General features: G+C 41.1%; 1 protein-coding gene across 1 annotated transcript in view; it reads left to right on the forward strand.

Annotated features, from left to right (window-relative positions):
* trps1 (trichorhinophalangeal syndrome I) overlaps positions 1–27215 on the forward strand; it is a gene marked incomplete at its 3' end in the record, with an annotated part of 97558 nt that overhangs the window by 35147 nt on the left and 35196 nt on the right. Inside the window, exons 2-8 of the mRNA XM_079258713.1 lie at positions 4508–5209; positions 5614–5729; positions 8886–9495; positions 9716–9930; positions 10311–10521; positions 10694–10934; positions 17576–18341. Of these exons, the coding sequence (XP_079114839.1) occupies positions 4508–5209; positions 5614–5729; positions 8886–9495; positions 9716–9930; positions 10311–10521; positions 10694–10934; positions 17576–18341 (2861 nt within the window). The remainder of the gene's footprint in view (positions 1–4507; positions 5210–5613; positions 5730–8885; positions 9496–9715; positions 9931–10310; positions 10522–10693; positions 10935–17575; positions 18342–27215) is intronic.

Here is a 27215-nt window from a genome sequence, read left to right on the forward strand (position 1 = left end):
ATTATTATTAATTATTTTTTTGTAAGATTTTATTTTTTAAAGTTCAAACATCTCATTCATATTGCACTAGTTTTTTGTAACCCAACATGTTCAACTGAGAATGCACCTTTAACAGTGGAGAAAACAAACTGTTTGCCTCGACTGCTTGTGACGAGTGTTGAGATGGAAAGAAAAGTTTGGTATCGACAAGCAATGAGCAGCTCCAGAGAGACTGATACCTGATGGAAAAGTGAATGACGTGCAACAGTGTCGCACAGAAAGGTGAAATAGAGACGGTAGAGGAAAGGAGGCTGGTGTGTTACAAGAGGTTCCCCAGCTGCTTGGCTTTGCATCAGGATGCGTAAAGGATTGCATGTAGTTGTGTGAGACAGCTTTTCTAAAAGCTTTATCAAGAAGAAATGTTTGTTTTGCACTAATATTTAATGTGAATGGCATGTCCCCCTCATAAAGTGTAACTATGAGCTCCTAGCTGGTGTCTGGAAGGTCTTCGATCTGAAGTCTTCCGGCCAAAATTTTGTCTGTTTTATTAATTCAAAACAAAAAACTTCACATTTCTTTTTATATTTTTGTTCTGAATCTTAATCAAGAAGTTGCTTATTTAAAAGTAATCATTCATTATCCTAACCGCTCAGTTCAATGAAGGGTCGTGGGGAAGCTGGAGCCAACAGTCCCAGCAGTCTTTGGGCAAAAGGCGTGGTACACCTTGGACAGGTCGCCAGCCCATCGCAGCGCCTTAAAAGTAATCAGTATATTTCGTACATTAAAAAGTATTTTTTATCTTTTGACAGCTACTGATTAAAAAAAAAAAACCCAACAGCAGCAAAAAAACTTAACTTTTCACTGCGTAATAATTCTGTAAAAGCAGATTTCTGTTGCCAAAATGAACACGATCAAAGTAACTTTGCCGACTCTTCCACAACTTACCACATCTGCCACATGCTATGGGTGCATAGCACACTGCTCCTGCTGGATCTTTCAGCAGCTGTCCTGGGACGATTATTGGCAATTTCAGATAAAAGCCTTACTAGCATTTGGGCTAATTGTAGTTGATGGAAATGATTAGCTGTCACATTTGTCTTCGCTGTGGTATTGAGGCCATTGTGGTGCATTGGGGCTAATTGTAGCTAGTAGCAGGAGTTGTTATGCAGCATGTTGTAGTGGGTTGCACCTAATTGTAGTTGATAGTAATGGTTCCAGTCTGTGTATACAGCCCGAAGCACACAGAGGCTACACTGCGACATAAAGGAACACACAAAACAGGAGGCATACACACCGAAATGCTGCTTTCCAACTGCCTCAGCCTCTCTCTTTCATGTGAGTTTGTTCTAAATATGCAAAACAAGTGATGCCCCCGTAAGTAAACGTTATATAATAAGAACATTCTTACTGTTTGATGGTGTGCTGATTTCACGCTCCACTGAAATAATTTATAAATCGAATTATTACTGTCGTTATTGCGCTCATGAACTTTTTAAGTCTAACCACCGCGCCCCCCCCCCTCTCCCCCCCTCCCCGCTGCTGCAGTCGCGCAGGGCATATGGAAACATATTTAGGTCAGTCTGTGCTTCTTAGGTCGGGATTTCAGCCTCATCGCTTTACCACAGCGATCTGTAGTTTTCCACTGCGTGTGCGTGCACATGTGTGTGCAAGTGAATGATGAATTCTGACTGGGTGTGGTGAACATCAGATGAGATTTTCCTCTGCTCCCCGCACTTCACTCCCTGTTACGCACACACATACGGAGCGAGTGCCAGGGCTGGTCTAGGCGTGGGCCCTTGCAGACATAAATTGCTTTATTTTAATAGTTGTATGGTGGAGAGAAAGAGGGAGAGAAAATTGTAAAATACTACAAAGACCATAGAGAGAAAATTGAATTCAACAGAGGAGAGAGAGCAGCCCTTGCTCTCCTCCTCCTGTCTTTTTTTTTTTTTTTTTTTTTTTTTTTTTTGTCTTGTCCAGCATTTAAGCAAGCAGACTGATGTTCTGGATGCTGTGTTCTGCTGAGCAAATTTATTTTGCCAAGGGGAACTTTTGTAGATGTAATGATCCCCTTGTATTTCTTGATTCTTATTTTATTTTTCAATTTGTTTTGGATAATAGCTTGTATTACAGAGTTTATGCTGCTGGACCCGACCGGAAAGGACAGGAAAGGGGCAGAAAGAGAACAGAAAAGAGAACATAAAAAAAACAAAACAAAAAAAAAACAAAAGAAAAAGATCAATGCATACATGTATATGCACATACATACCCACCTACATATATATGTATATACACTCGCACATACATTATATATATACATATATACATACATACACATGCATACACACACATGTACACATACATGCATACATAAAGATAGATATACATACATACATATACACAAACATACACACACACACATATATATATATATATATATATATATATATATATATACATATATACACATATACATACTCATATACATACACATACATATACACATACACATACACACACATACATACACATACACTCACACATATGCATACATATATACATATCCATACACATACATACATACACATACACATAAGTACACACACATACCCACCCACACACATAAATATATACACCCACACAAGCCAACTCTAGATTCGTGGAGAACAAAACCGTTGACGTTGACTTTTTTTTTTTTTCCTTCTCCTCTCTCTTTCTCTAATCCCCCCTGATAACATTACAGGGCTGTTTTTTTTTCCCTTTAAGTGTCCTTTTTAATCTGTTTATGTGTATCTGCATGTGTTTGTTTATGGTCAACTGATTACTGGCGTTCAGCCGCATTCCTTTTAACTTATTTTCTGCACAAGTGTGTGTGTGTGTGTGTGTGTGTGTGTGCGCGCGCGCACCCATTCTCTCATGCGTAAAATGTTTGCCAGTCGCTATCAGTAAATAACAATAAGCATCAGTCTGTCTCACAAACACAGGCTTCCTCACAGTTCGGCCACACACGCCTTCTCTCCTCCAGGCGTATCATCAAATATACATTAGTCACACTCAAAGACACACACACACACACACACACACACACACACACATTTACCCCCCCTCCCCTTCATATTGCATTGATCTGAAAGTGATCACGTCTATCAGGCGTCCGTTGGGTTTGACCATGATTACAAATGAAGAAACACACACACATCCAAACTCTGCCTATGGGTCAATGGGTTGACTCGAACGACCACAAATAAACACACAGCACGCATGCGTACGCAAGCCCTCGCTAAAAAAACACATGCAGCATCTTTCTGTCACGACTTTTTGCGAGCAGCACAACCGCAATTGTTCTCTTTTTGAACAAAAGAAAGATTATGGTTTAACATAAAACACATGGCTGGTTATTTGATGGCTTTGTAAAGTGATTATAAGGAAAGGAGGGGAGGGAAGAAAGGAGGGGGGGGGGGGGGGGGGGGGGTGGTGAGAACAGAAGGAAAATAATATTCACAGAGTTGCTTAAATCATTGTAGCAATTATTCTTGCATGTGAAAGAGGGCGATAGAGAATAAGACAATGTTTAGAAGTGGAAACAAACTTCCCTGACAAGCGCTTTCTATTTTTCTTTTTTTTTTTTTTTTTTGCTTAAATAGCTGCACTTTGCCGGGACTGGATGCAGGTACGGAGGTGAGGAAAAATGTGACAAAGGGAAAATAAGCAGGGGGATGAAAGTAAAATGAGATGTGAAATGAGAAAGAAAAGCAGAGAAAACGAATGAAAACAAAGAGAGGGAAGCAAGGGACAGGAGGTGATGCAGATGGAGGGAGAGAGATGGGGAAAAAAAGAGCAGTTTGCAGGGTAGAAAATGAATGAAAGGCGAGTGGAAAGAGATACGAAAGAGAGAGAGAGAGAGAAATTTGGAGAGCTGGAGGGGATGAATTGCCGTCTGCAGCCTCCCTCATCCATCTTTCTGATATGAGGCGTTCGGTTTGATGTGGTTGTGTGTTGGCCATTCTCCCCGTCTCTCTCCTACGTCTGTCTCACCCCCACGTCTCTCTCTGCCTCACCCTCCTCGCCGTCTCAGTCTCTGTGATATGGTTTTTTTGTTTTGATGTGGTCACGTGCTGAAGATTCTCACGGATGGTTTCCATAACGATAAAAAGATTCACTCCCTAGTTTAAGGATGAAGAAAAAAAACATCATGACGGGTGTGTGTATACGATGGAGCGTCCATCTCATACACACCCCTTTTAAAAATCTCTCACGCCTAACATGTTTCTCATTTGTTGCGTCTGTTTTCCTTCAACAGGCTTTGTTTTTGCGGATCGTCACAGATTTTTAAAGATGCCTGTAAATGAAATTAAAGCCATCACTGCAATTATCTTCTTAAAAAAAAAAAAAAAAAAAAAAGTTAATTGTGTTTGTTTTTATTTACAGTTCTGGAAGCATCTTGGAGTAAAATCACAAAAGAAGAATAAAAGTAAATATAATCACTGGAACATAAGCTGAATTTTCATGTCTTTTGTCACCTTTTCAGAGATGGTGAGGAAGAAGAATCCCCCTATCCGGAGCGTGGGAGGTGAAGAGGAGGAGGAAGAAGAGGGGAAGAGGCCAGCAGGAGAAGAAGAGGAGGAAGGCGAGGAGGAGGAGAGAGTGGGAGCAGAGGCCGACCGAATAAACCGACCCTCTGAGCCGGAGTCGTCTGAGCGCATCAGAGATGAGGAGCAGGACGAGGAGGAGGGAGAAAGCGAGTGCATCTCCTCGTCCATCTCTCCTTCGTCTGTCAGCGATCGTTACAGTAATGAGGAGCGAGGGGGGAGGAGAGGAGGGGAGACGAGGGGGAAAAAATCAGGAGCCGCGTCGGCGGAGAGACCCGAGAGCCAGTCTGAGCCCGAGGACGGTGAGACGGGGGCCGAGGAGGGTGAGAGGAGCCACCGAGACAGAGGGGAAGCTGATCACCTCACTCCTCTCCAATCTGCTCCGAACCTCCTGTCCAGACAGGAAGGAGGGGAGGAGTCGACAACTGACACCCCTCCGCTGCCCTCCAGCCCTTCTCCTAAACTCCAAGACTTCAAGTGCAATGTGTGCGGTTACGGTTACTATGGAAACGACCCTGCCGACCTGGTGAAGCACTTTAGGAAGTATCACCTGGGTCTGCACAACCGCACACGACAGGATGCTGCCCTCGACACACACATCCTGGCCCTCCACAACATGGCTCCCCAACATACAAACCTAGGTAACTCCAGCTCTGCTTACATACGTTTGATTTGACCGTATCTTTACTATAGCCATACACACTTTGATTTTTTTTTGAGGGTCAAAGGAGCCTTGAAGAATCACAGATGCTTCAACTGTTTTTGTGAAACTGGGTAAAATGCAAATGGCCCCCAAAGCAGCTCCTGTTCAGGTTTGACCCATAACTTCCTTTCTGTGAGGCTCAAAGGTTCACAGATTTAGCATCTCTGAGCAAGCTTTAGATCACATGCTGGCAGAGGGCTGCAACAATTTATAGACTGTTGTTCGAACAGTTTTCCTTCCTACCAGATGGCATCTGTCCTCATTTTCCCTCAACCTCCTTGACCCCTCCTCATTTATCTGTTTTTGTCAGTCTGACCCCCTTTTGTGTATCTGTGATGTCAGACATGCAGGCAGGACAGAGACAGAGGAACCAAACCAAAGAGCTGGTGAAGATGAGAGCAGACACACAAAATCAGCAGCCCAGGACGACCATGATGAACGGCACATATGACGTCCAGGTAAGTACAGGTCAAGGATTACAGCTGCTGAAGTCTAACAGATGTGTTGACACAAAACTGTACATCAAACATCTGCAACCACCAACCAGCCAAAACCTGCGCATGCAAATAGAAAAAAAAATCCCAACTAAGCTCGATGTAAAAACATGAAATACTGAATGCACACACAAAAAAAAAAAAAAAACACACACACAAACACATTATTGCAGATTATTTTGTCATCTTTGTAAATCATCACCTGGCTCTGTTCACATGGCAACAGATGCAAAAGTTTTAAATAATCAGTATTAGTTCTAAACTCTGATCCAAAACAAGCCACACCAGGTTCAGTTGAACACACTGTAATTGTAAATCTGTGACTCAGCGGCCATAACTGAACTGAATAATTTATAGGGTAGTGGAAGCTGCAGCTCATTTGTAACATTGCGTGTGTGTTATTTGGACAGTGAGGAATTGTGCTGCTAGTTCTGAAATTTTATAGACATTTATTGAGACTGAAAAGGACGTAAGCTGGGCACCTGGCAGACAGGCTGCATATATCGAAGCACAGAAACGCACACGTTTGTTGTCTGTACATACGTGTCATTGTATTTGTGGTAAGTATTAGCTGATGAATGTAAATCTCTCAGACAAAGACGAGAATCTGACACGGTTTTTTCTTCCTGAGAAAATGTAGGTTAATGACAGGCATGTGGCAGACTTCTTCTTTTTATTTTTATTTTTTTTAGCTAATTCCCTCTACAAGGTAAACGCTGCCTTCCCTTGTAATCACACACCAACAGTGCGAATTAGGTAGCCGCCTGCAATTTTTACACGGGGGTCTGGCCGTCAACAGATGAGCCAATCAATCGGAGGAGGTTTAAAAATGTCCTTGGTAATTTTGTTATATTTGGGTCCACTTTAAATCAAGGGGTCCTAATCACTGAAATCAACAGCTCTAAACTTTGTCAAGACAAAAAAAAAAAAAAAGAGGGAAAAAAAAACATGCAACACCTCCACTCAACACTGATTTGCTGTTCCTGCTAATAATAAACATGAAAGCATCTGACAAAACTTCCAGCATATCTGCCATTGTTGCAAAGAAAAAGACAGTTTTATCCAGATTACGGCTTCCGGTAGGCTGCATGCATCTTTAAAATTTAACACCAATCTACAAGTTGATGATCCCTCTAATCTTACATTATCTCCTGGTAAGGTCTGCTCGTATTCCAGATAATTAGAATCATGTTAACTAAACACTTTGTATAAGCTGTATGGATGCTTACTGTACTTAAAATGAGCTTTTCAGTCATCATTGATCATTTCCTAATTGTCTTATATGCTTTGAGGCTATTCCCAACTCTGGGAACATCTGGATCAAGGCTGAGGTTTGGGCTACGCGAACAGGGATCATATGAAAAGTTAAAGCAGGATTATTTTATGAAGAAGTGTGTGTATCAGGAATAGTCGAGGAGTTTCATTCAAACCAGCCGTGTGGAATGACTAGAAGTCACGTAATGGCAGCAGAAATGCACGCATACTCTGTTGTCAAGAGCACACACACACTCACACAGACAAACATACAGTCAGAAATAGAAAATCCAGTGGGCTTAAATCGTCATTATGAAGAAAAAGTGAAAGTATTAGGGGAAAAAAAGGGAAAAAAATCGAATGAAAGGGGTCTCTATTCTCTCCATCCCTCACTTAATTTTTCTCTCTCCCGCCCACGTTTGGAAAATTCCATGTTGTCATTTGCTGAGACGAGATTCCCTGTCAACCAATGAGATGCTGGAAAAAAAAAAGGTCTCAGGGAGGAGAGGGATAGGAGGAAAGAAGCAGTGAAAGAAGGGAGGCGATGAAGGAGGAAAGAAGAGGAGAGGAGTTAGTGAGCGGCAGACGTTATAATCGGCTGTGAGAAGATGTGATGAAACAGCTGTCAGACATATTCAACTTTCTTTTTCTCACTTTTTCTTCTCTATTTGTCTGTTTATTCCATCTTTATCTCTCCTGCTCTGCCTTCCTGCTTTCCTATAAAGTTCTGGCTCCAGTAAATTTTTCTCAAACTGCTCAATTCAATTTTCACCCATCTCACACCTTTTTTTTTTCTCCTTCACTCTTTTCCTTCAACTTTGGATTTTGGCCTCATATTTTGTTCTCCTTTCATTTAAAAAAAAATTTATTTATTCTTTTTATTTAAGCTCAATGAAATAAGTTGTTTGCACTCTAACTAATTGCTTAATTAGGGTGCTGCGGGCTGTGATGATTGTAGTATTGTGTGATCACATGCATCAGTGACTCTCATTTGGTGTTCTGCTTTTTTCTCTGCAACTGAGCTAAATTGTCCCATCTGGCTTTTTTCATATAATTATTTTTTAATTACCGTTTTTATTTGTAAATATTACATTTCAAGGCCATTTTCTGATACTTTCAACAGATGCTGAAACTGACCCATCTGCAGGATAGACAGAATTATTCTAAAGGAGTAATAAGAGAAACATTTTTTTTTAATTTTTTGCTGTTTTTTTCTAAGCCAGTTGCAAAGGGTTTAAATTAACTTAAACCCTTTTTTTTTTTAATTTTTTTTTTTTTTTTAAGTTTTTCACATTTTGTGGACCACAAAAAATCTATAAGTAAATTTGTCAGTTTTTGCACATTTTTGCCAGCTTCGGGTGGACCCCATATGTCTGCAAAAATGTACCAAAGAAGAATATTTGGTGTTTTCTAATGTGTTTGGTTATGAAGAATAATTGACAGGTGATTGGATGACAAGAAAAAATTGTTAATGAAACATTTGTGAGAAATCCTCTGTGCTTTCAATTAAAACAGCATTAAAAAATAGTGTAAAATTAGGTTTTTTTTTTCCAGTCTTTCTGCAAGACTTGAAATGCGACATAGCTGCAAATCATAAAGCTGCAAAAGTCTAATTAAAACCCTGATGTTACTGAAGTAAAATAAATTTAAAAGACTTATGTTTGTGGAAGGATTGGCAGATTGCTCACTCATCATCAGTGAATGTTTGCAAGGCCAACACATACATCTTTGATACGAGATATTTGTCGTTCCTCAGCAGATCAATGGATCCTTTTTTCAGTTATCCTGCATATTTTCCATCTGTTTGCAGATCTTATTTATAATGTAAGTAAAACGTCTTTTATCTCCTCTCCTGCTCTTCATCAGGTGACGTTGGGTGGGACGCTGATTGGAATTGGCCGCAAGACGTCGGATTGTCAGGGGAACACTAAGTACTTCCGCTGCAAATTCTGCAACTTCACATATATGGGCAGTAATTCTGTGGAACTTGAACAGCATTTCTTATCCTCGCATCCTAACAAAGTCAAAACTCCACCAACCACACCCCTGCTGGCCACCAACAACCTGGCAGCGCATGACAACCTGTTGAAGGGGAGGAGTCCTGTCTTAGACGGGGCAGAGCGAGTGGCGGTCCGAGCAGAAGACGATTCTCTGGTTGGGTACTTCATCCCAATCAGAGGGGGTTCAGACCCATCGGGCTGGTCGGGGGAGACGGGTCGAGGAGCCCTGCAGGTGTACTATTGGTGTAAATTCTGTAGCTGGAGTTGTGAGTGGGCGGGGGGTTCAGCAAAGCTTTTAGAGCACTATGAACAAAGACACAGAGGGAGTGGGAGTGACACCGCGAGCCCCAGCAATGCTGCTCCTGTGGGAATGGACAGAGAGAGGGAAAGAGGAGGAAGGAGAGATGGAGAACGAGACCACATGGTATCCAAAAGCCGCAAAGATCAGCTATCCAACCCGTCCAGCTCCGGCCAAGGTAACAAAACAAGAGAAAGTTGGGTGAAACATAGTAGCGCCCTGCAAAAAGTGTTCTTTTATTATTCACTTATATTTCCACGTCTGTTCCAGCTTCAAGACATTCCTTTACATCTTGTCTCATCCTTTTACTTCTGTACTGCTCTTATACTTCTTTGGATATTTGTTTGCCTCAAGCATCCCATGCAAATGAACATTTTTTTTTTGTTCTCTGCTCCTAGGAGACCCTAATAGCAGTGATTCAGAAGCAGTGGTGACCAGTTACAACTGCCAGCTGTGTGACTTCCGTTACTCGATGGCTCACAGTGCAGACGTGATCGTAGTAGCACCGTTGCTGCTGCATTACCAGCACAACCACTCCATTCACCGCTGCTGCATTCAGCACTGCATGTATTGTCCTCAGGGCCTCTGTCAGCCACATAAACACCTGGGGGAGGTGAGATAAATGGAATATTGAAATGATCATTTCTGTGTTTACTTGGCAATTAGTGAGAAAAAAAATAGGTTTTTGCAAGCATTATGAAAGTATTTAACAAGTTTAAAGCTTAGATTGTTTCCTAGTTAGTTGAAATTCTTTTGCTTTCCCTAATCTGCCCACCCAGTCTCCTTGCCCTCCTTTGCACCAGCTGCCAAACAGTTGATACAGCTGCTAAACGAAAAACAAAGAAAGGAAAAAAAAAAACAAAACATGTAACAATTTAAGTTTTTGTGCGAGATTTATTCTTCTACTATTTATTTCATCACAAAGTAATTCATTGTATGGACACTTTATGTGCAGTTCTAACTAAAGCATGCAAACACTGTTTGTTTCGATAGGTGTCCCACCCGTTCGCTTGTCGGAAGTCCACCTGCCCGAAATGCTGTTCAAAGTTTCCTCAGGCCACCAAACAGCAGGATGCCATCAGTTCAAAACCTGCTAGTGCCACCTCACCCAGCGCGACCCCTCCTAACCCGAGAGGTGACCCCGGTGTGATTTCTGGTTCAACCTTTCACCCCTCTAACCCGGCACATCCTGTTGTCACGCAAGGTATTTAAAGGCATACACAGGATCCTCGTGCGGCAAATCTATAACACATGCTCTGTAAAGCGCCAACGTCGTCTGATGGCTGAGTTTATTTGTCAAAATTTTTCTTCAGGTTGAATCTTCTGTTTGTTTTCCATGACTTGCTCTTGATTCGTTCCCCTTTTTTTTTTTTTAGGCGTCACCCACTTGTGTGACCAGTGTCCGTTTGCCACCACTGACATCGATGTGTTGTTGCAACACTACGAGAGCTGCCACTCCCTGATCAACCTAAAGGGGGCTCCCCCACATGTAAAGGCTGAGGAGGAGGCTGGGGGAGAGAAGGATGGGGGGAGAGGAGGAGCAGGGGAGGGGGAATACTCGTGTACAAAGTGTCATTTCATCACAGAAGTGGAAGAAGAAATATTTAGACACTACAGGTAAGCAAGAGATTGCATAATTGGTTGTTTAGGTGTTTTTCTGCTATACGTCTTCTTGATGTTATTAAATGACATTATTTTTCATCTTTTTATACATTTATCTCTGAGATTTGACTCACAGCGGCTCATTCAGCAGCTATAAAGATGTGAGTTTTATCCAGAGAGATGATATTCCAGTTAAAATGTGTGACTAAACACCAATGAATGAAAATCAACCAGCCCAAATTGTTCCATTCTCACGTCTTAATGATGATTGAGCATAGCCTGCTCTTTGATATCCCTGTAATTCTTTCTTATTTGATAGGAAACTCATCCAGGAAATGTTGACTGAGCGCACACATTTTTCAGCAATGGCCCTCTTTTATAAAATGGTACACTTGAGACACTCAGAGATGCTTTTTAGACATTCATAGCTGGGAGCTACACAGCCTTAATCACATATTTGTAGTCTGTCACACATTCTACTTTGAATTTTAAATAACTATGTGTTGAGCATTGCGTAGCAGAAAGCAGCATTACTTCTGCAGATTGCTGTGAAATCAGCACACACACACACACACACACACATTGGCTGTAATGTTTTGTGCTAAAATGCATTGGTCCCACATAAATTCTTTCCTTCGGAGGATGCCGAAGACCGTTTTTCCTTCTAGAAATACTCCACGGAGAGAAGCGAAGTTGACATCTCTGTGACAGTGACAAGCTCGACTTTTCTACAATTTGTCCCTATGATGTTAGACTTTCTGGGACGTCTAAGGCTGAAAATGATGTCCGCTGTTATGGCGAGAATGGAGTAAGGCCATCTTTACATCAGATATTATCATGCATGTTGAACGAGCTGATCACAGTTATCGGGCATTAAGGAGCTTAAGGTGGAGGTTGTCCTCCAATTGGATCGATGTTTTAACCTCCAGCCCCTGTTGAAGTGTTCTTGGAAAAGACACCGAACCCCGTGTATGGACCAATATGCTCATCTTTCTGTGACCGTAGAGGAAAAGTGCTGCGTATGTACAGAATAAGAAGTACTGTATGGATCAATGAAAAAGACATTGTAAGGCGCTTAGCAGAACCTACACAAGGTTAAAAGACAATATTTAATGAACCAAATACCATTAACTCCACAAGGGCCATGAGTGCCCACTATCTGCTCCATATTCAAATTCATGCCTACATTATGTGCATTTACAAAGATCTAATATTCAGTATCCTTCACTGGTCCAGTTTTACAAACCACAATCTACAAACCTTTGTAAATACGGGACCCAACTACTTAAACAGAAATCATGTCTGGACCAAAACCATTAAGGCCACAAACGTGCTTTACTTTATTAAACAGCTGGCCAACAGCCTAATACTAAACAAATGGCCAGGGGTTGCTGTGGGTATCCAACCTGTTGCAGGACTTTGACAAACTGTTGCTGTGTTCACACTCCTGCAGAAATACTTTCTTTTTTTAATACTAAGTGCAGTCACCCCACGTTGTCCACCTGTTAAAATACGTACAGTTCGACCTTACGTTCAAAATTAGAGTAATGGCGGAATCAAAGTGTGTTTTTATTTTGTCTTGCATTGCAAGAAGAACAAAATCAATGTTTAAATGAGCAAAGACATCATCAAATCTTTAAATTTAGTGTAAGTGACAGTGCTGGTTTAGGACTTGCAAAGCCTGGCTGATATCTATAGTGATATGGGACGTGGTGCAAACAGGATTTCTACACACTTCATCTGGCAGCATTCATCAATGTGACTTGTGGTCTAAAAACATGAAACAGCAGGAACATGAGAGGAACTCTGAACTCGCGTTCTTCCTCTGCTGCTTCATACATGTTGGAACTCAGTTTTTGTAGTTCTCACTTGCATGAAACAGACTAGATGCCATGTTGGCTCAACATTTTCAAACATCACCATTTAAATGTTTGTGGCTCCATTTACAAGATAATGTTTCCATGCTAAAAAAAAAAAAAAGTGTATATATATTTATACAATGGGATTGAGTGGACAATGCTAATATGGCCTGATCTAAGTGGGCAATGCAACTTTGCAACAACACACCCGAGTGCATGCTACATCCTCATAAGACCAGAAAACACAACAGAAGCATTGCAGGGCAACCTCTAGTTATCTGGCAACCTTTGTGTCAATGCTGGCGACGTAAAAGCTCTACTAGAAACAGTTTTTGCTTCACTAAACCCAATAAATAAGTTCGGGACTCGCCTTTTGTTGTAAGCTGTTGTCAAATATTTGCAGTTTTTCCTACCATGTGTTGTGGGAAGTACCGGATAGAACACCTGTGACCTGGTTCTGATTAGATATGAGGGTTTCATAACGTGGAAGGAAGGTGCATGAAGACTGCTTTGTAGCCAAAGTTGTGCCAAGAATTGTGTTTCTTGTGCGTATGTGTCTATAACATGTGTGACCGGATCATGTCTAGAAATGCCTCGGTCTCTGAGCCGTAGAGTGGGCTGCTTCGGATCTCTCTCTCTAAAGATACGTACCTGTAACTCTGTCTTCTGACCGTATTGGAATAAAACATTTCTTAACCATCTGATCAGACTCCTCGCTCTGTCGGCATGCCATCGTATTCGCAACTCGATCCCTGAATTCAGGTCTGCAGCCCAGTCGGGTCTTCGCCTCGTACCTCAACCGGTTACATGCACTTCTGACACACGTGTAAACGAGCTCCCAGAGCGCCTCCAAGCTTCTGTGTTTTATTATTTATTTTATTTTATTATGTCCCCACCATAAAACGCTCTTTGTGCTGGCCCACTAAAGTACTGATTCTGTTGTAACATCCATTCTTTGGAGGTAGAACTGCTTTTATGTAGGGACCACTGTGCCGGCACTGGAACTGTTTCTGCATGAAAAACAAACAACAATACACAAAAAACAAAACAAAAAAAAAAACAACCTGTGATGGCTTGATGGGCTGAGATTGCACCATCAGTTTGACCATCAGCAAAACCAGTACATATGTGTGGTTGCCTGCTAAAATACTCACAAGCCATAAGCAGCGTGTCACAGATCTGTATCACTCTGAAGTTTGTTGTCCATGCAGACAGAGAAACACACACACACACACACACACGCGCTCTGGTGTTTCAATGACAGAGCCAGCAAATGATAGAGAAAACTTGAGTGAGTTAGGGTGGGAAAGTCAGAGAAGTGGTGTGAGAAAGTTAGGACTGAACACGTCATAGATGTAGAGGGAGATTCACAGAACTGGAGGTAGTTGTGTGACATATTATTTCACTATTTAAACACTGATCTGGCTTGCAGATCTGAAATGTTTTTTGATGTGTGCTCACTACTTTCTGCCTTACACACACACACACACACACACACACGACAGACTGACAGAGCCTTTGTAGCAAGATTTCTGCCACAAGCTAGTGAAAGATTGAAAAGCTGGACTCATTTGAGAGCAAAACACATGAATCAGAGGCTGAAAGGGAGAAGAGGAGTTGGGATGGAGTGAAAGAGCAAGAAAAAGAATGGAGGAGGGAAGCAGAGTGAAAGAAGAGTGAGAAAAAGAACAAGTGGAGAGAGAGGGTGACAAAGCAGAGTTAGGAGGGGATTTAACAGTCCACTCACGTCCCTAACAAAATCTAAGCTCTGAATCCTGGAGCTCAAATCAAATAAAAGTGAAATAAAGCCAGAAAGTTTTGCACTACCAGTAAAATCAACCAAAGCTAAAAGGGTTCCCAAGTTTTAGACAACAAAAAAATACAATTTAATTATCGGCTGTTCTAACAAGATCGTAGTGAGAAAGAGGGGGGGGAAAAAGTCACCAGCTGAAAGAATCTAATCAATCTATAGAAAGACCTTTTACATCGAAACACTTTCAGTGATCCATGCTGAGGTAGTTTGTCCTACCTGCAAATGCACATTATGTTAAAGCTTTTCAACAGAATGTGTGTTTTATTAACATACGCAAGCAGGCGCACAGCTGTTACTTTAACTCTGCAAATGTGTGTGACCTTGTGTTTCTGCAGGCTTGTTATGCAAAATTGTTTTTGGAGAAACTTCCAAATAGTTGATACAACGTAACATATGCTAACTATGGGGGGTGTGAGCCACCAATTTGATTTGAACAAAATACAATGAATAAAAATTCTTTGTTTGCCGATATCACTAATTTGATGAGTCAGAAAGTAGTGATTGATAGATGATATGACATCCTGATTTAACACTTCCATTCATATTGTAACACAAGGGGCAAATAAAACACGAGTTAATCAGACATTTAGATGAAAAACAGTAGATTCTGTATAAAATAGATTCTGCTGTATTATGAGCTTAAAAAAATGTTCACAAAATGGCTAAAAAAAACTTAAAGAATACATTTCTAATTGTAGATGTTGCAGCAGGATATAGACAGAACTTTCCTCCTCTGTAAAGCCTTAACAGAATCTATTCATAGAACTAAGTTTTAATGACGAAGGCATAAAAGCCTGATTTATTCCTAGCTGCAAAGCACACCTCATCAAATTAGAATAAGAACAAAGCTAATGGAAATGGTTGAACATCTTTTTTGTTATTGTAGCAAAGTTTGATTGACATTTTTAGATTTTGAATTCATACAATTAGATTTTTGAGAATGGATTTGATTTTTAGAAATGTATTGTTACATGATTTAAACTTATGCACTTGTACAGGGTTGGCATGGTTTTTTTTGCTTAAATAGCAAATGCATTTATGTTTGCTTTCATATTAATAACCCTTTTTGATATAAAACCAAAAGAAACATCTCATCAAAATATGGGTTTCAAGCCATATTTGACACAAAAGTAGGCAGTGTTATAAAAAATGGGGTGTTTAAGCATTGCATGTTTTTTTTTTTTTTTTGCTTGACTTGAAATAAATAGTAAAATGCCTTTGCTGTAAAACTCAAGCAAGGCTTTGTTGTTCAGATAATTACTTCTAATTGTTCAGTTGCTTACTTGCAATTTGCCAATAAATAAATAATCTGAATAAAAAGTAAAGTTGAACAAAACAGTGCAAAACTTTATCAAAGTTAGTAGAAAAAAAGCATTTCAAGTACTTTTTCACATGTATTTTTCAATAAGGGGAAAACCAACTCATTTTTACAGAGAAAGATGCTGCTGTTGACTGTTCGGGGGAAAGTTGGGTTGGAGAGCTGCATGTGCAGAAAGAATGATATTAAGTTCATTTATCATAAATGTGTGTTTGAAGAGGAACAGTGACAGAGCAAGGAAGTGAGGTAATGAGTCAGTGTGCATACATGCGTGTGTGTGTGTGTGTGTGTGTGTGTGTGTGTGTGTACGCCGATGACAGACAGAAGCCTCTTTGTCTTTGTTCTGCATCTGGAGACATTTAATGTAACTTGGTGTGAGGTAGCCTTTTTCACTGGCATGTTTTTACAAATTTCTATAAATATTTAGACCTTTTTGACCCTTTTGACCTGCTGTTTGCAGTGTATAAGAACACAAGAAAGTATGAAACTATGCATTTTTTCTTTGTGTGGGTGTTTATCTCTGTGAGCATCTCATTTATTGTTTATGATGATCTTAATGTTCTTTATCCTTCTGTTTTTTTGTTGTTCCCCCTCATATGTGCAAACATATTTCTCATGTTTGTTTTTTACCTTTGGTAATCATACAGCATCATAGCAGTCGAACATTAAGATGACACTTGTGAGAAAAAGTTGTGTGCTCGAGCAAATAATCAGCAGATTTTTCAATAAGAGGGAATAGGATATAATTTTCAAACTAGCATGCTAGCAAAACATTTGTAAAAGAAAGCAATCACATTGTCTTAATATAAATGTACATAAGTCAGAAATGTCATGAATATTGGGCTCGCTCATATTCATTCATGTATGTACAGCATGTGACAGCTGCTTGTTAGTCCCTTATAAAGTAGATGTAAATTAGTCGCCTACTAAAGGCCACTGTAAACAGCAATCCAAGTTAGATGGTTTATTGATTTTTGCTTGTTGGCCCGCACAAGAAGCACCAAAATGCTTTTCTGAGCCAGGAAAAAATTCTGATGTCATTATCCTGGATATATAGGTGGTCATTTAGGGCCGGGCCAACAGGAAATGAAGGTGGTTTGTTGATGGGTGATTCAGTACTTGTCATTCAGGTTCATTTATGTTCTTCACCATTTTTAAGTAATTCGTTGTGATTTAGCTGCACATTGAGTCACTTTTTGGCCACAGGCTGCATGAAACTCTACCTGAGTGGTTGGAGGAAATCAAGCAGAAGTAATGCACTTTTGATTTAGTCGATTCTGGGAGGGAGCTTTTCTTTTTTTTTTTTTTCTTCTTCTTCTTCTTTTCCCATAGTGTGAGCAATTTCACCGTCAAGCAATGGGAATGAGTGTCTTTCACATTTTAAACGGGCCAATGCAGAGTTTACTGAGTATACCCATTAAGAGGAAATGAAACGCAGTTATATCTTCATGCTGCTTTTAGTAACATTTACGTTTCTGCCATGACTTCAGCGTGACTCATTCAGTTTAGATGACTCTAACTGGGAAGGTGCATTCCACAAAAGTCACATTCCAAACATCAAACTATTTGTGTTTATTCATCATTAGCCTCACATGATGAGTAAATATGTCTACCCTGATTAAGTTTAAAAAAAAAAAACATTTGTACCACTTTTGTCTTCCTGCAGGCGAGTCCACGCGTGTTGCCGATGTCGACGCTGTGACTTCACGGCTCCCGATTCATCAGCTCTCCTTGACCATTTTAACTCTGCCCACTGTCATGACTCCTCTCCCTCATCGGGCTCGCTATCTGCCTCTCTGACGCCTTCACTGACGCTCTCAGCTAACGGCTGCTCCGCTCCCTCTACGCTAGCCATTAAGGAAGAGAGCAAGGGGGACATACGCCTTCTCTACTCCCTCGCGCCGCCTGAGGGACGGTTGGCAGAAGGAGTCAGGGAGGAGGCTGGCGGGGTCGTAAAAAGCGAGGGGGGTGAGGAGAAAGAAAGAGAGCGGGAGAAGGGCTGGGTTCTCGGGGACACGAGAGGACCCGGACAAAGAGGAGGCGAGCAGGCCCACGGTTTACTTTGGGTGCCCAAGGAGCGTATGGGACCTGAAAGAATAGAAAAAGGAGCAGGAAGCGCAAGCCCTTCTCTTTTCCCCTCCCCCCTTTCATTGTCATTTGTCTCAGCCAATCACGAGGCCTCACATCAGAAAAGAGGCGTGGCTTCACCTAGTATGGTTTACCTGGGAGACACCAAGTCGTTTTTGGGAGATACCAAGCTGTATGGAGGAGGGAGACCAGGAGGAGCTGTTACAGGTGGTGGTGGAGTCGGGGAGAAGCAGAGCCAGATGACCCCTCAACATTACACAAGCGGAGGAGGAGGTGGTGCAGGAGGAGGTGCTCAGGAGGGGAAAGGAGGAGCCACAAAAGAGGAATCCCAATCCCTACTAAGGGTAAGAAGAACATGCACATGTCTCATTTACACCCAGACATGAGTGTTTAGCCAGGCTCTCTGGCTTTTGTAGCTTGGCTTCTCTATCCACATCCTACCTGCTGAGAGCATTAGTCGAGTGCCTCTATTAATACACTCTCATCCCCACATCATCTTCCCTTTGAATCAAATGGCAGGATTAGATCTCATACAGTCAGCTGCTACAATGAAAACTGTTATACTTTTATCGTATTTAGAGGGTTTATGCGAATGCACGCTTGCTAGCAAAGTGCGTGCAAGTGTTTCCTCGTGCACGCGGCGGGTGTTTGTCTCTGTTTTGGGTATGACTGCATCACTTCAGTTCTTTTCCCATCGACTACATTCACCTTCCTTTTGAGAGTTCAACGCACTATACTGCAAAAAACTTCCAAGTTGTCATAGCAACCAGGAGGCAAACTGACAGTTTCTATGGTTACCAGCTGTCACTCAGCTCTCTCACCCTACTTTGAGGACCACAATGTCTTTCACTTTACAGTGATGTCATAGGCTAGCAGGAATAGACTGTGGTTCACCATCGCCACAGAGCTTATTTGCTCTGATCACATTAGTTCAGAATAGGCTCAACCCTGTGTGTGTGTGTGTGTGTGTGTGTGTGTGTGTGTGTGTGTGTGTGTGTGTGTGTGTGTGTGTGTGTGTGTGTGTGTGTGTGTGTGTGTGTGTGTGTGTGTGTGTGTGTACAATGTCTAGGCACGGACATGTAGGACCTATGTAAGTGGTGAAAGTGAAGCATGAGAGGGGTGTTGCTTGAGTGTATGAGCTGAGTCTATGGCTTCTTTGTAGAGTTGTGGTGTGGCCTGTTGCATGTGTGCGTTTGTGTGTCTGCGTGAGGTGTTGGCAGTAACTTGGCAAACTGAGCAGGGTGGGGCAGCATGAGGTTCGCTCATTACTGTGGGTGGGGCTGTGTCAGTGTGTGTCAGTGAGACAGCAGTAGTCTAACGATGAAATAAATTAATTTAAAAAAAAAAAAAAAAAAAAAAAGGCTCAGTGCTTCAATGAAGAACAAGGCGTTTAGAGAACTGGAGACAAGTGTTTTTTAAAGAAACATTAAACCTTTAATTATTTTTCCCCGAAAGAGCAAAAAGATCATTAGTTAAAAAAAAACAAACATCAAACTTTCCCCTGGTAGTTTCCCCTTTTCCTTGCTGCATAGAATCAACAGAGATTTATCGCTGATAGCTCACTGAAAGCGTCTTTTTTTTCTTTTCTTTTTTTTAAAAATATATATATATATATTTTTTTTCATCAAAGCTAAGCTAAATATATACTCAGTTTAACTTTTCTTTTTAAAGTACCGTGTGGTGAAAATGTCTTTGTACAAAGGGTTGCTGGTGTTTTCTGCTGCATAGAAGAGGGGCTTTAATAAGAACTGCTGATCACAAATATTGTAGATCCTGTAGTTCGGTAAAAAAAATAGAAAATGGGGTTTTACTCAGGTAATTGATGCTGTCTGACCAGAGAGGTGGGCATTTGCAGAAAAAACAATAAACGTGGAGGACTTCATCCCAGGTAAAGGCACCAGAAAGCTGAGCTAAGAGCATATGAATAGCAAATAGCTGTTATTTTGTATCTGAGATACTCTTGATAATATGAGCTGCCTGTAAACCAGGCATCGGTGCCAGCTTTCTCTATTTATTCCAGCCGCAGCTAGTGACCAATAACTGATCAAATTAACTCCACATCACCCACAGGATCGTTTTTTGCGAGATGACTGACTCGAAGTGGAGTTGCTTTGATGTTTCATCTCACCTCGTGTGCACCATATGCACATGCTCCAGGGCCTCAGCTATCAAATAAGAGGTCAGAATTTGTCACATATGCAGAGAGAACTGGGCCTTGCTACAGGTGATTGTTGCAAAGTTACAAGACATGTCAGATTTGGGAAAATTTTCCATCTATTCAGCACAATCACTAAGTCAAGTTATGGCATTTTTAGAACAAAATGTAATCATCGTAAATGATCAAATAATACACATCCCACAATTTTCAAGACGGGACGCTTCATAGGCAGAATGTCAGAAGACGACGGTAGACTTTGCTTAACCAGCCAGTTCTTCACCATGTTAAACCCTCTCTTCAGGGGTCCCTTACCAAGAACCATGACCACTGTGTTAACAGTTTTACTCACTGACTCCCTGTCGTTCATCACAAGAAAAAATGCAAGTTTGTGAAGACAAGATGCTACAGCAAGACACTGTTGGCTACTATATGGTATGACACAAGACCGCTGTTAGCCAGTTAGCATGCTTGCTTTACTAATATCTCTGCAACACAATTAATATGTATAACATCTTTGTTACAGAGGCACATGTGTCATTTCTTTATTTCCTTTCAGTCTGTAAGTATGGGGTATGTAACAGCACCAGGTACAAAAACACTTCTGTCTCCTCCTTTTAGGCGTTATCTTTCCTCTGGGCCTCTTTAGCACAGACTGGCAGGGGGTTTGGATGCCAGAAGAGGGTTTATGTTGGAGCAGAGCTGTATTAAATCTTGGGTCTTGAGTTTGTAATGGCAGACTCGTCAGATCAGTTGGAGCTAAAGCACAGTCTTTGTGAAGACATCTGCTTACACTCTGTCCAACCCATGTCTTTGTGTTGGATGTGTGCTTTTGAAGGGTCAATGTATTCATAAGCAATCAAAGCGAAAAGCTATAGGGTGGATTTGTGTGGGTGAGGTTAAGAAAGACGGACAGACAACAAGAAGAAATATTTTAATAAAGGAAAACTTGAACATGGCCTGGCCTTTGCTGCTATCTTTCACCCATATATCACAGCATTTATAATCAGTTTCCATGACATGCGTACAAATGTAGCACATGCATGGGAGGGCGGGGGGGTTGAGTCATTGCAGGGAAGGGTTAAGGAAAGGCATCAATGCAAAGCATCCTCTTAAACAGTTTAGAGCACATGTCTACTGTTTTATCATGATACACACGCACACAAACAGAGGCGTACATTAAGTTGAATTTATGCGAAACCTTTCAGGGCAGAGACTGATGCAGTGAAAATGAAAATGTCCAACATACAAATTGTCTCTTTTCAGAAGCCATGTGATGGGTGGGTGCAGGGAGTGAGTTGGTACGGTGGAAACGAGAGATTAAAAAGAGACAAAAGCAGAAACAAACACCCAAAGTCATATTTAATCTCCACCTGGGTTTGTGCGAGTGTGTTTTCATTTTGTGCCCGCCTGCGTGGCTCGGCGTTTGTGTTTGCGTACGTTTCCCCTCATCCTCACTTGTGCTTTCTATTGTCTGCTGCATTGATCCGTCTCTCCCCTTCTCGTTTCATTCATTTCATTTCCCTTCTTTTCCCTCAAAGGACAATTCAGCCGATACACAGGGATTGATATACAGCTCACACACAGAAATCCATTCGTGCGCACGCACGCTTACAAGCGGGCATAGGCATGCATGTATACACATGAAGAATCGAACTTCTTAGTATGCTGCTATGTGATGCCTTCTGCTTTCCAGGGAGGAGGGAAGACTTTCCTTTTAAAGGGCCTGATCTATAATTGTTGCACAGTGCTGCCTTGTTGAGATGTCGCTTCACTATTGGCTTTGCGTATCAGTTTTGCATTCAACATATTTGCTCTGTCTGAAATTTCATTTTTAATTAAGATTGGCTGTACGAGACAAGGATAGAAATCGGATGAAGTTTAGAGATTGGATAAAAGTGAGTTCTTGGTTGATGTTTTAGTTTATAAATGGGATGAGACAGACTTTGAGTAAATGAAAGCGGGCTGAGAAAAGTTCGCCTTTGAGCCAAACATATGTGAACATGTGTAGATATCCCTAAACATATGTGAATTTACAGAAAAAATTGGTTCATCTAATAAAGTCCAGACTTCATCTTCAAAAGGAATTCCACGTCTAGGACAGCAGAGAGGGTAAATGGACACAAGCGGGGAGAGGAAGAATTTGCGGATCTGATCTTACAAACTCAATGTAATTGTGCTCGTCTCATGTGGTCATAAGGCGGCACTAAAACGGGAATGGTTGGGGGCTTTAAAACGCCCGTGCGTGGCATTCAGTAACACGTGAGCCAACAGGAGAAAGACGAGCAGAAAGAGATAAATGGGAGATGTGTGCTTTCAGCAGATCAGAGAGGAGTTTCATTAAAGTTTCTCTCGTTTACATTTCTGCCTGATGGAGCTAATTATGTTTAAAGGACACACTCACCCACAAACACGCACACACAAACACACACACAGCTGTATTTCCACGAAGTTCTCATTACTTTATGCGGCGTTTCCCTTCACTCTTCTCTCGGAGTGTGTGAATGCATGCACGTTAGTTCAGGCATACGCATGTGTGTGTTCTCCGCTCAGCTTGTGTATGCGGCCACGTGCGACAAGTCTGCATTTACATTCTGCCTGAGTGTGTGTTTTATAGGGAAACTAAAGCATGAATTTAACTTATCTGCCATGTTGATAATTTGACATCACTTTATATCCGCTGCAGGAAATGACAGAGCTTATGCTTGAGTCTGTGTGTGTGTGTGTGTGTGTGTGTGAGTGTGCGTATGTGAAACACTGTCCGTTTGTGCAGCTAATGCTTAGAAATTGTTTTCCTATAAAAAAATAATGTGTTTTCCTAAGTGAGTATTATCTTTATAAAGCCTGTTATGTTTGACAGTAGCTGTACCAATTTGTTCTAAAACCAAACCCTACAATTTACACTTAAAACACGTTTTACTGATTCCTCTGAACAGTAGAATCAACACATAGTTACATAAATGGCTATAAAAAAAAGTAACACAAAAAATGCATTTATTTTAATTGTCAGAAAAGCTCTGTTCTTATTTTTTTAAATCTGTGTAACACAATACTGTGTCCATACATTGTGTGGCCATTATCAAACAGTAGCACCTTTAAGCCATCAAGAAGTCGATCCAACCGTTGATACAGAGAACAGACACAAGTCTGATATGTTTTGAGTTTGCATAATGAAGCATAGTGAGGAATAACATACTGGTACCAGGATGGAGCAACATGACGAAACTTAATATCTTCAAAGGCGAGGGGATAGATGAGAGTTGTGTGCGCAGTAGTTTCACAGCTGAATGATGACAGACGTTCACCTGCTCGGTACAAGAAGCCAATTTTTATTTTTAATTCTCAGCTTGATCTCTGTTAAGAATCCTGAATAAAAGTTTGCTGTCTGAAGAAATTCCTGTATATTTGATACGATCTACTGGTCAATAAGTTCAATGTTAAATATTTAAAATCAGATTCTTGTCAGGCAATATCGGACTATAAAACATATATATGCTCTGTTAGAAAACGAGGTTTGCTACGACTACATGGCTGCATTCATTCATTTTGATACCTACCATGCCTTTTGAGAAAAATCACCTGAAACATCTGCAGGGCTTTGATTAGGGCTGTATTTACATGTAAGATGATAACTCAGAGAGAAAGTTAGTTCACATTCGTGACTCGCTGCTGCCTGCTGATTCTCTTCAGTATGTCAGACAAGCAGCGTTGCGCTTGTAAAGTGCATATGCCAGCAACTACCTCAGTATTACCTGCTGCTAGCTATTGACCGGCCCACCAGCCGTTAAACGTCGATACGGCAGTACAGCAGAGATCAGACTGAACTCAGAGGCACATTTTCGACAGACATCCTTAAATAAAATAAAAAAATAAAATAAAATTCTGCTCGTAGATGAAGACGCTCTGCTGAAGATGCTCAGCGTCTCTTATAGTGTCTCTTGAGGACAGGGTGAAAAGAGCCTCCTTTTTTCTCTCCAGTCGGAGTGTTTGAGCTTGTGTGTGCACATGGAAAAAGAATACACGCTGATATTCACGAAGTCCGTCTGTCGGAAACGCACATTCACACACTCCCAGACAGAGTTGTCTGTTCTAGGCGGTTCAGTTTGTTTGTGCAGCAGTCACATTTCCCATCAGGACACAGACTCAAATAAACAGTCATACTGGAAAGAGGGGAAAAAAAAAAAAAAGTGCAAGTTGGTGTGTGTGTGTTTATGTGCTCAGTGTATAAAAGACTGGCTGTGTTTAATGTAACGGAAACAAAATCATACAACCTGTTTTCAGTAACTTCAACTCGTGTGGTTTTAGTGTCTGCCGGTGGAAATATTGGTAGATAAGGTCATATGTGATTAAGTGTGCGTTTCTGTTTGTGAGTAAGGTGTGTATCTGCTTTATGGGGAAGTGTGTACCATGACGATGTGTGGCTTTACTCTGTGTGACAGTCGACAGCAGTCTGATTGTCTGCTGGGAACATTACATCTGGCTCGAATAACAAATGATACCATTTTAACCACATTTAGGCTCGCTCTAGGTAATTCCACACACGCCACGCTGGCACATGACTGCGTTCGGAGAAGGTGACAGCTTGGCATTATTGGCCCAAGCACATTAAGTGCTTGCATATTTGCTTGGGACGAGCTCGCTTGTGGTGGTAATCCTCTGTTCAAGTGTACTTTGAAATGCCTGATTCTGGTTTATTTTAGAATAAAGATTAAAAGTCAAATGCTCCCTCTGATGGTGTTTGGTAAACATGAGGGGATATTTTTATTTTTTGCAGCATCATACCACTTCTGAAAGTGTATCATTCAAAGAAAAGTGCCGTAAATCGCTTTTGAAATCCTGGGATTTAGCAGTGTGGGTTTTCTTTGGGCTACTTTGTGGAAGCAGGGCAGGGCCCTGATTAGTCAGACGTCCCATTAACGGGAAAGTTCCGAGTAATTTCCCCGAGTGTCTCACCCATCGAAGATGTGGACAGCTTAAGGTCCTGGTATTATGGTGCTTTTCACCTCTACTGGTGCTGTACAGAGCTTTGCAGAGGGACTTCCACCTGCATAGCTAGCTTTTGTGCTCTGGCTGTACTTCCAGTTCAAACCAACCTCTCACCCAGCTATTGTTCATCACTGCCCAGTTTGTGTCTGTAACTTGGTTTGTATTTAATTCCCATAATCCTTCACTCTAAGGCAGCTCAGAGCTATGCAAACTGACAAACATAAACTGGCCTTTGTTTGCTCCTGGTTTACTGCTGGGCTTACAGCCCTTCCTCTGTAGAACAGACTGCAAAAAGAGGCATTTCTCCTTCTGGAATCAATGACAGATCAAAGAAGATGTTTTTTGTCATGATTTGAACTTTACTGGCACTTGGTGAATGCACTGATTTACAACAACCTGCAACTGTTTGGCACCAAAGTGGGGAAAACTGATAGCTTGCATACAGTTTTATGATGGTTTTACAAGAATGTCGATCTAAAATGATTTACAGAAGAAACAGAACCAACTGCCTTTTTTTCCTGAGTCATTTATATCTCATAATGTCATGTAATGTCATGTAATGAGTTTGGTTTGGGCCTAGCATGCTGTCTGCTCGAATATCGTTTTATTGCAACATTTCATTTGTTCAGACACATGTCGCTTAGTCACACAGCATTTTCATTGGTTCAGCTGGGCGCCCATGACACACATGTTCCACCCTCCCCACCACTGGAACAGCCAGGTGTTTTTTATCATGTCGACATGGCAACGGTAAAACACAGTGGTTATTTTAGCTCCTAGCTGTAATTTAGACGTTTACATCAATTACTGTTACAATCAGCTTACACATACACACACACACAACTGAAAGTGTGTGTATGCATGCATGTGTGCATGTTTTTTTCTGCCATGGCTTTCACGTCCAGTTCTTAAGGCTTAGTCGTCTTTTTTTAATGTGTGTCTCTGCAAAGCAGGAACAGTTCTCTACAATGTGTGTGTGCGTGTGTGCGTGCGCACTCGGTACGCATACACGCAGAAGACTTAAGAGTGTGTGTTCACACATGGAACAAGTATTGGGGCCAGATGTTCGTTTTGCTACAACAAGACCTATACACGCAACACTAGCCAGCGCCATACACATAAACACACATGCACAAGCGCATAGGATATGCCAATCTGGCAGCGCTTGTGTAATTAGGAAGCTGATTGGTTAGATTAAATGTCCATCTGACCCCTGACCAATAGTTAATTTGAAAACCCTGCTTGCATTCCCCCTCCCTCCTGTCTTTTGGCTCTCATGGATGTCTTTCCTTCCCTCCTCTCTTCTTTTAATCTGAGACTTGTTCACAAAATGAGACCTCAGTCAAAGCCTTGGCGAAGGCAACTGATCTTATTTGATAAATTAAAACAAAAGAATTTTAGAAAGTTTGGCAAATACCATAAATAGATGTAAAAATTATTTTGAATCACATTATCTGCATTTACTCATCAATTCAGGCTGTAATGTAACCAGGTGAGGTGTCAAAGTTTCATCCATTTAAGTGTCAGAATGCAGGGTTTCCTACTTAAACATTATCATTGAAACAAGATGAGCCCTTTGGCTGTCAGAGGTTTGAATTTTTTGGCTGATCAGTAGACAAATGAAGAGATTATTCTGGTATTATCTGTATAGCACTTTAAGTTAAATAGTGCTTTTCAAGTAGGGATGAGGTGAGTAAGAGCAGACGGATACTTACAAAAATACTGTAAAAAGATAAGTTATAGGCAGAATTATTTAAAAGAAATGCAATTTACAATAATGTTGTTGTCACTTGGGATTTGGTGTGTATATATACAGAATGTTATGATGTATCAATAGCATAACTGAAAATCTTTGATTGATGAAAATAACCTTCCAAGAGTGAAATGCACAGACAACATTATAACTTGGATGTAGAAACCCACGTTGTCGAAAGCCTCGTGAACAATGATTAAATTAGAACTTTTGGACAGTCTTGTTAAATTTACTCCAGGATGTTTGTTTGGATAAGAGTTATGTGTCATTGTGCAGAGACACGGTTGACAGCCCTCTGTTAGAAGAACAGCGTGGCCCCTTTTA

Source organism: Telmatherina bonti (assembly GCF_933228915.1).
Source record: "Telmatherina bonti genome assembly, chromosome: 19".
NCBI classification, from domain to species: Eukaryota; Metazoa; Chordata; class Actinopteri; order Atheriniformes; family Telmatherinidae; genus Telmatherina; species Telmatherina bonti.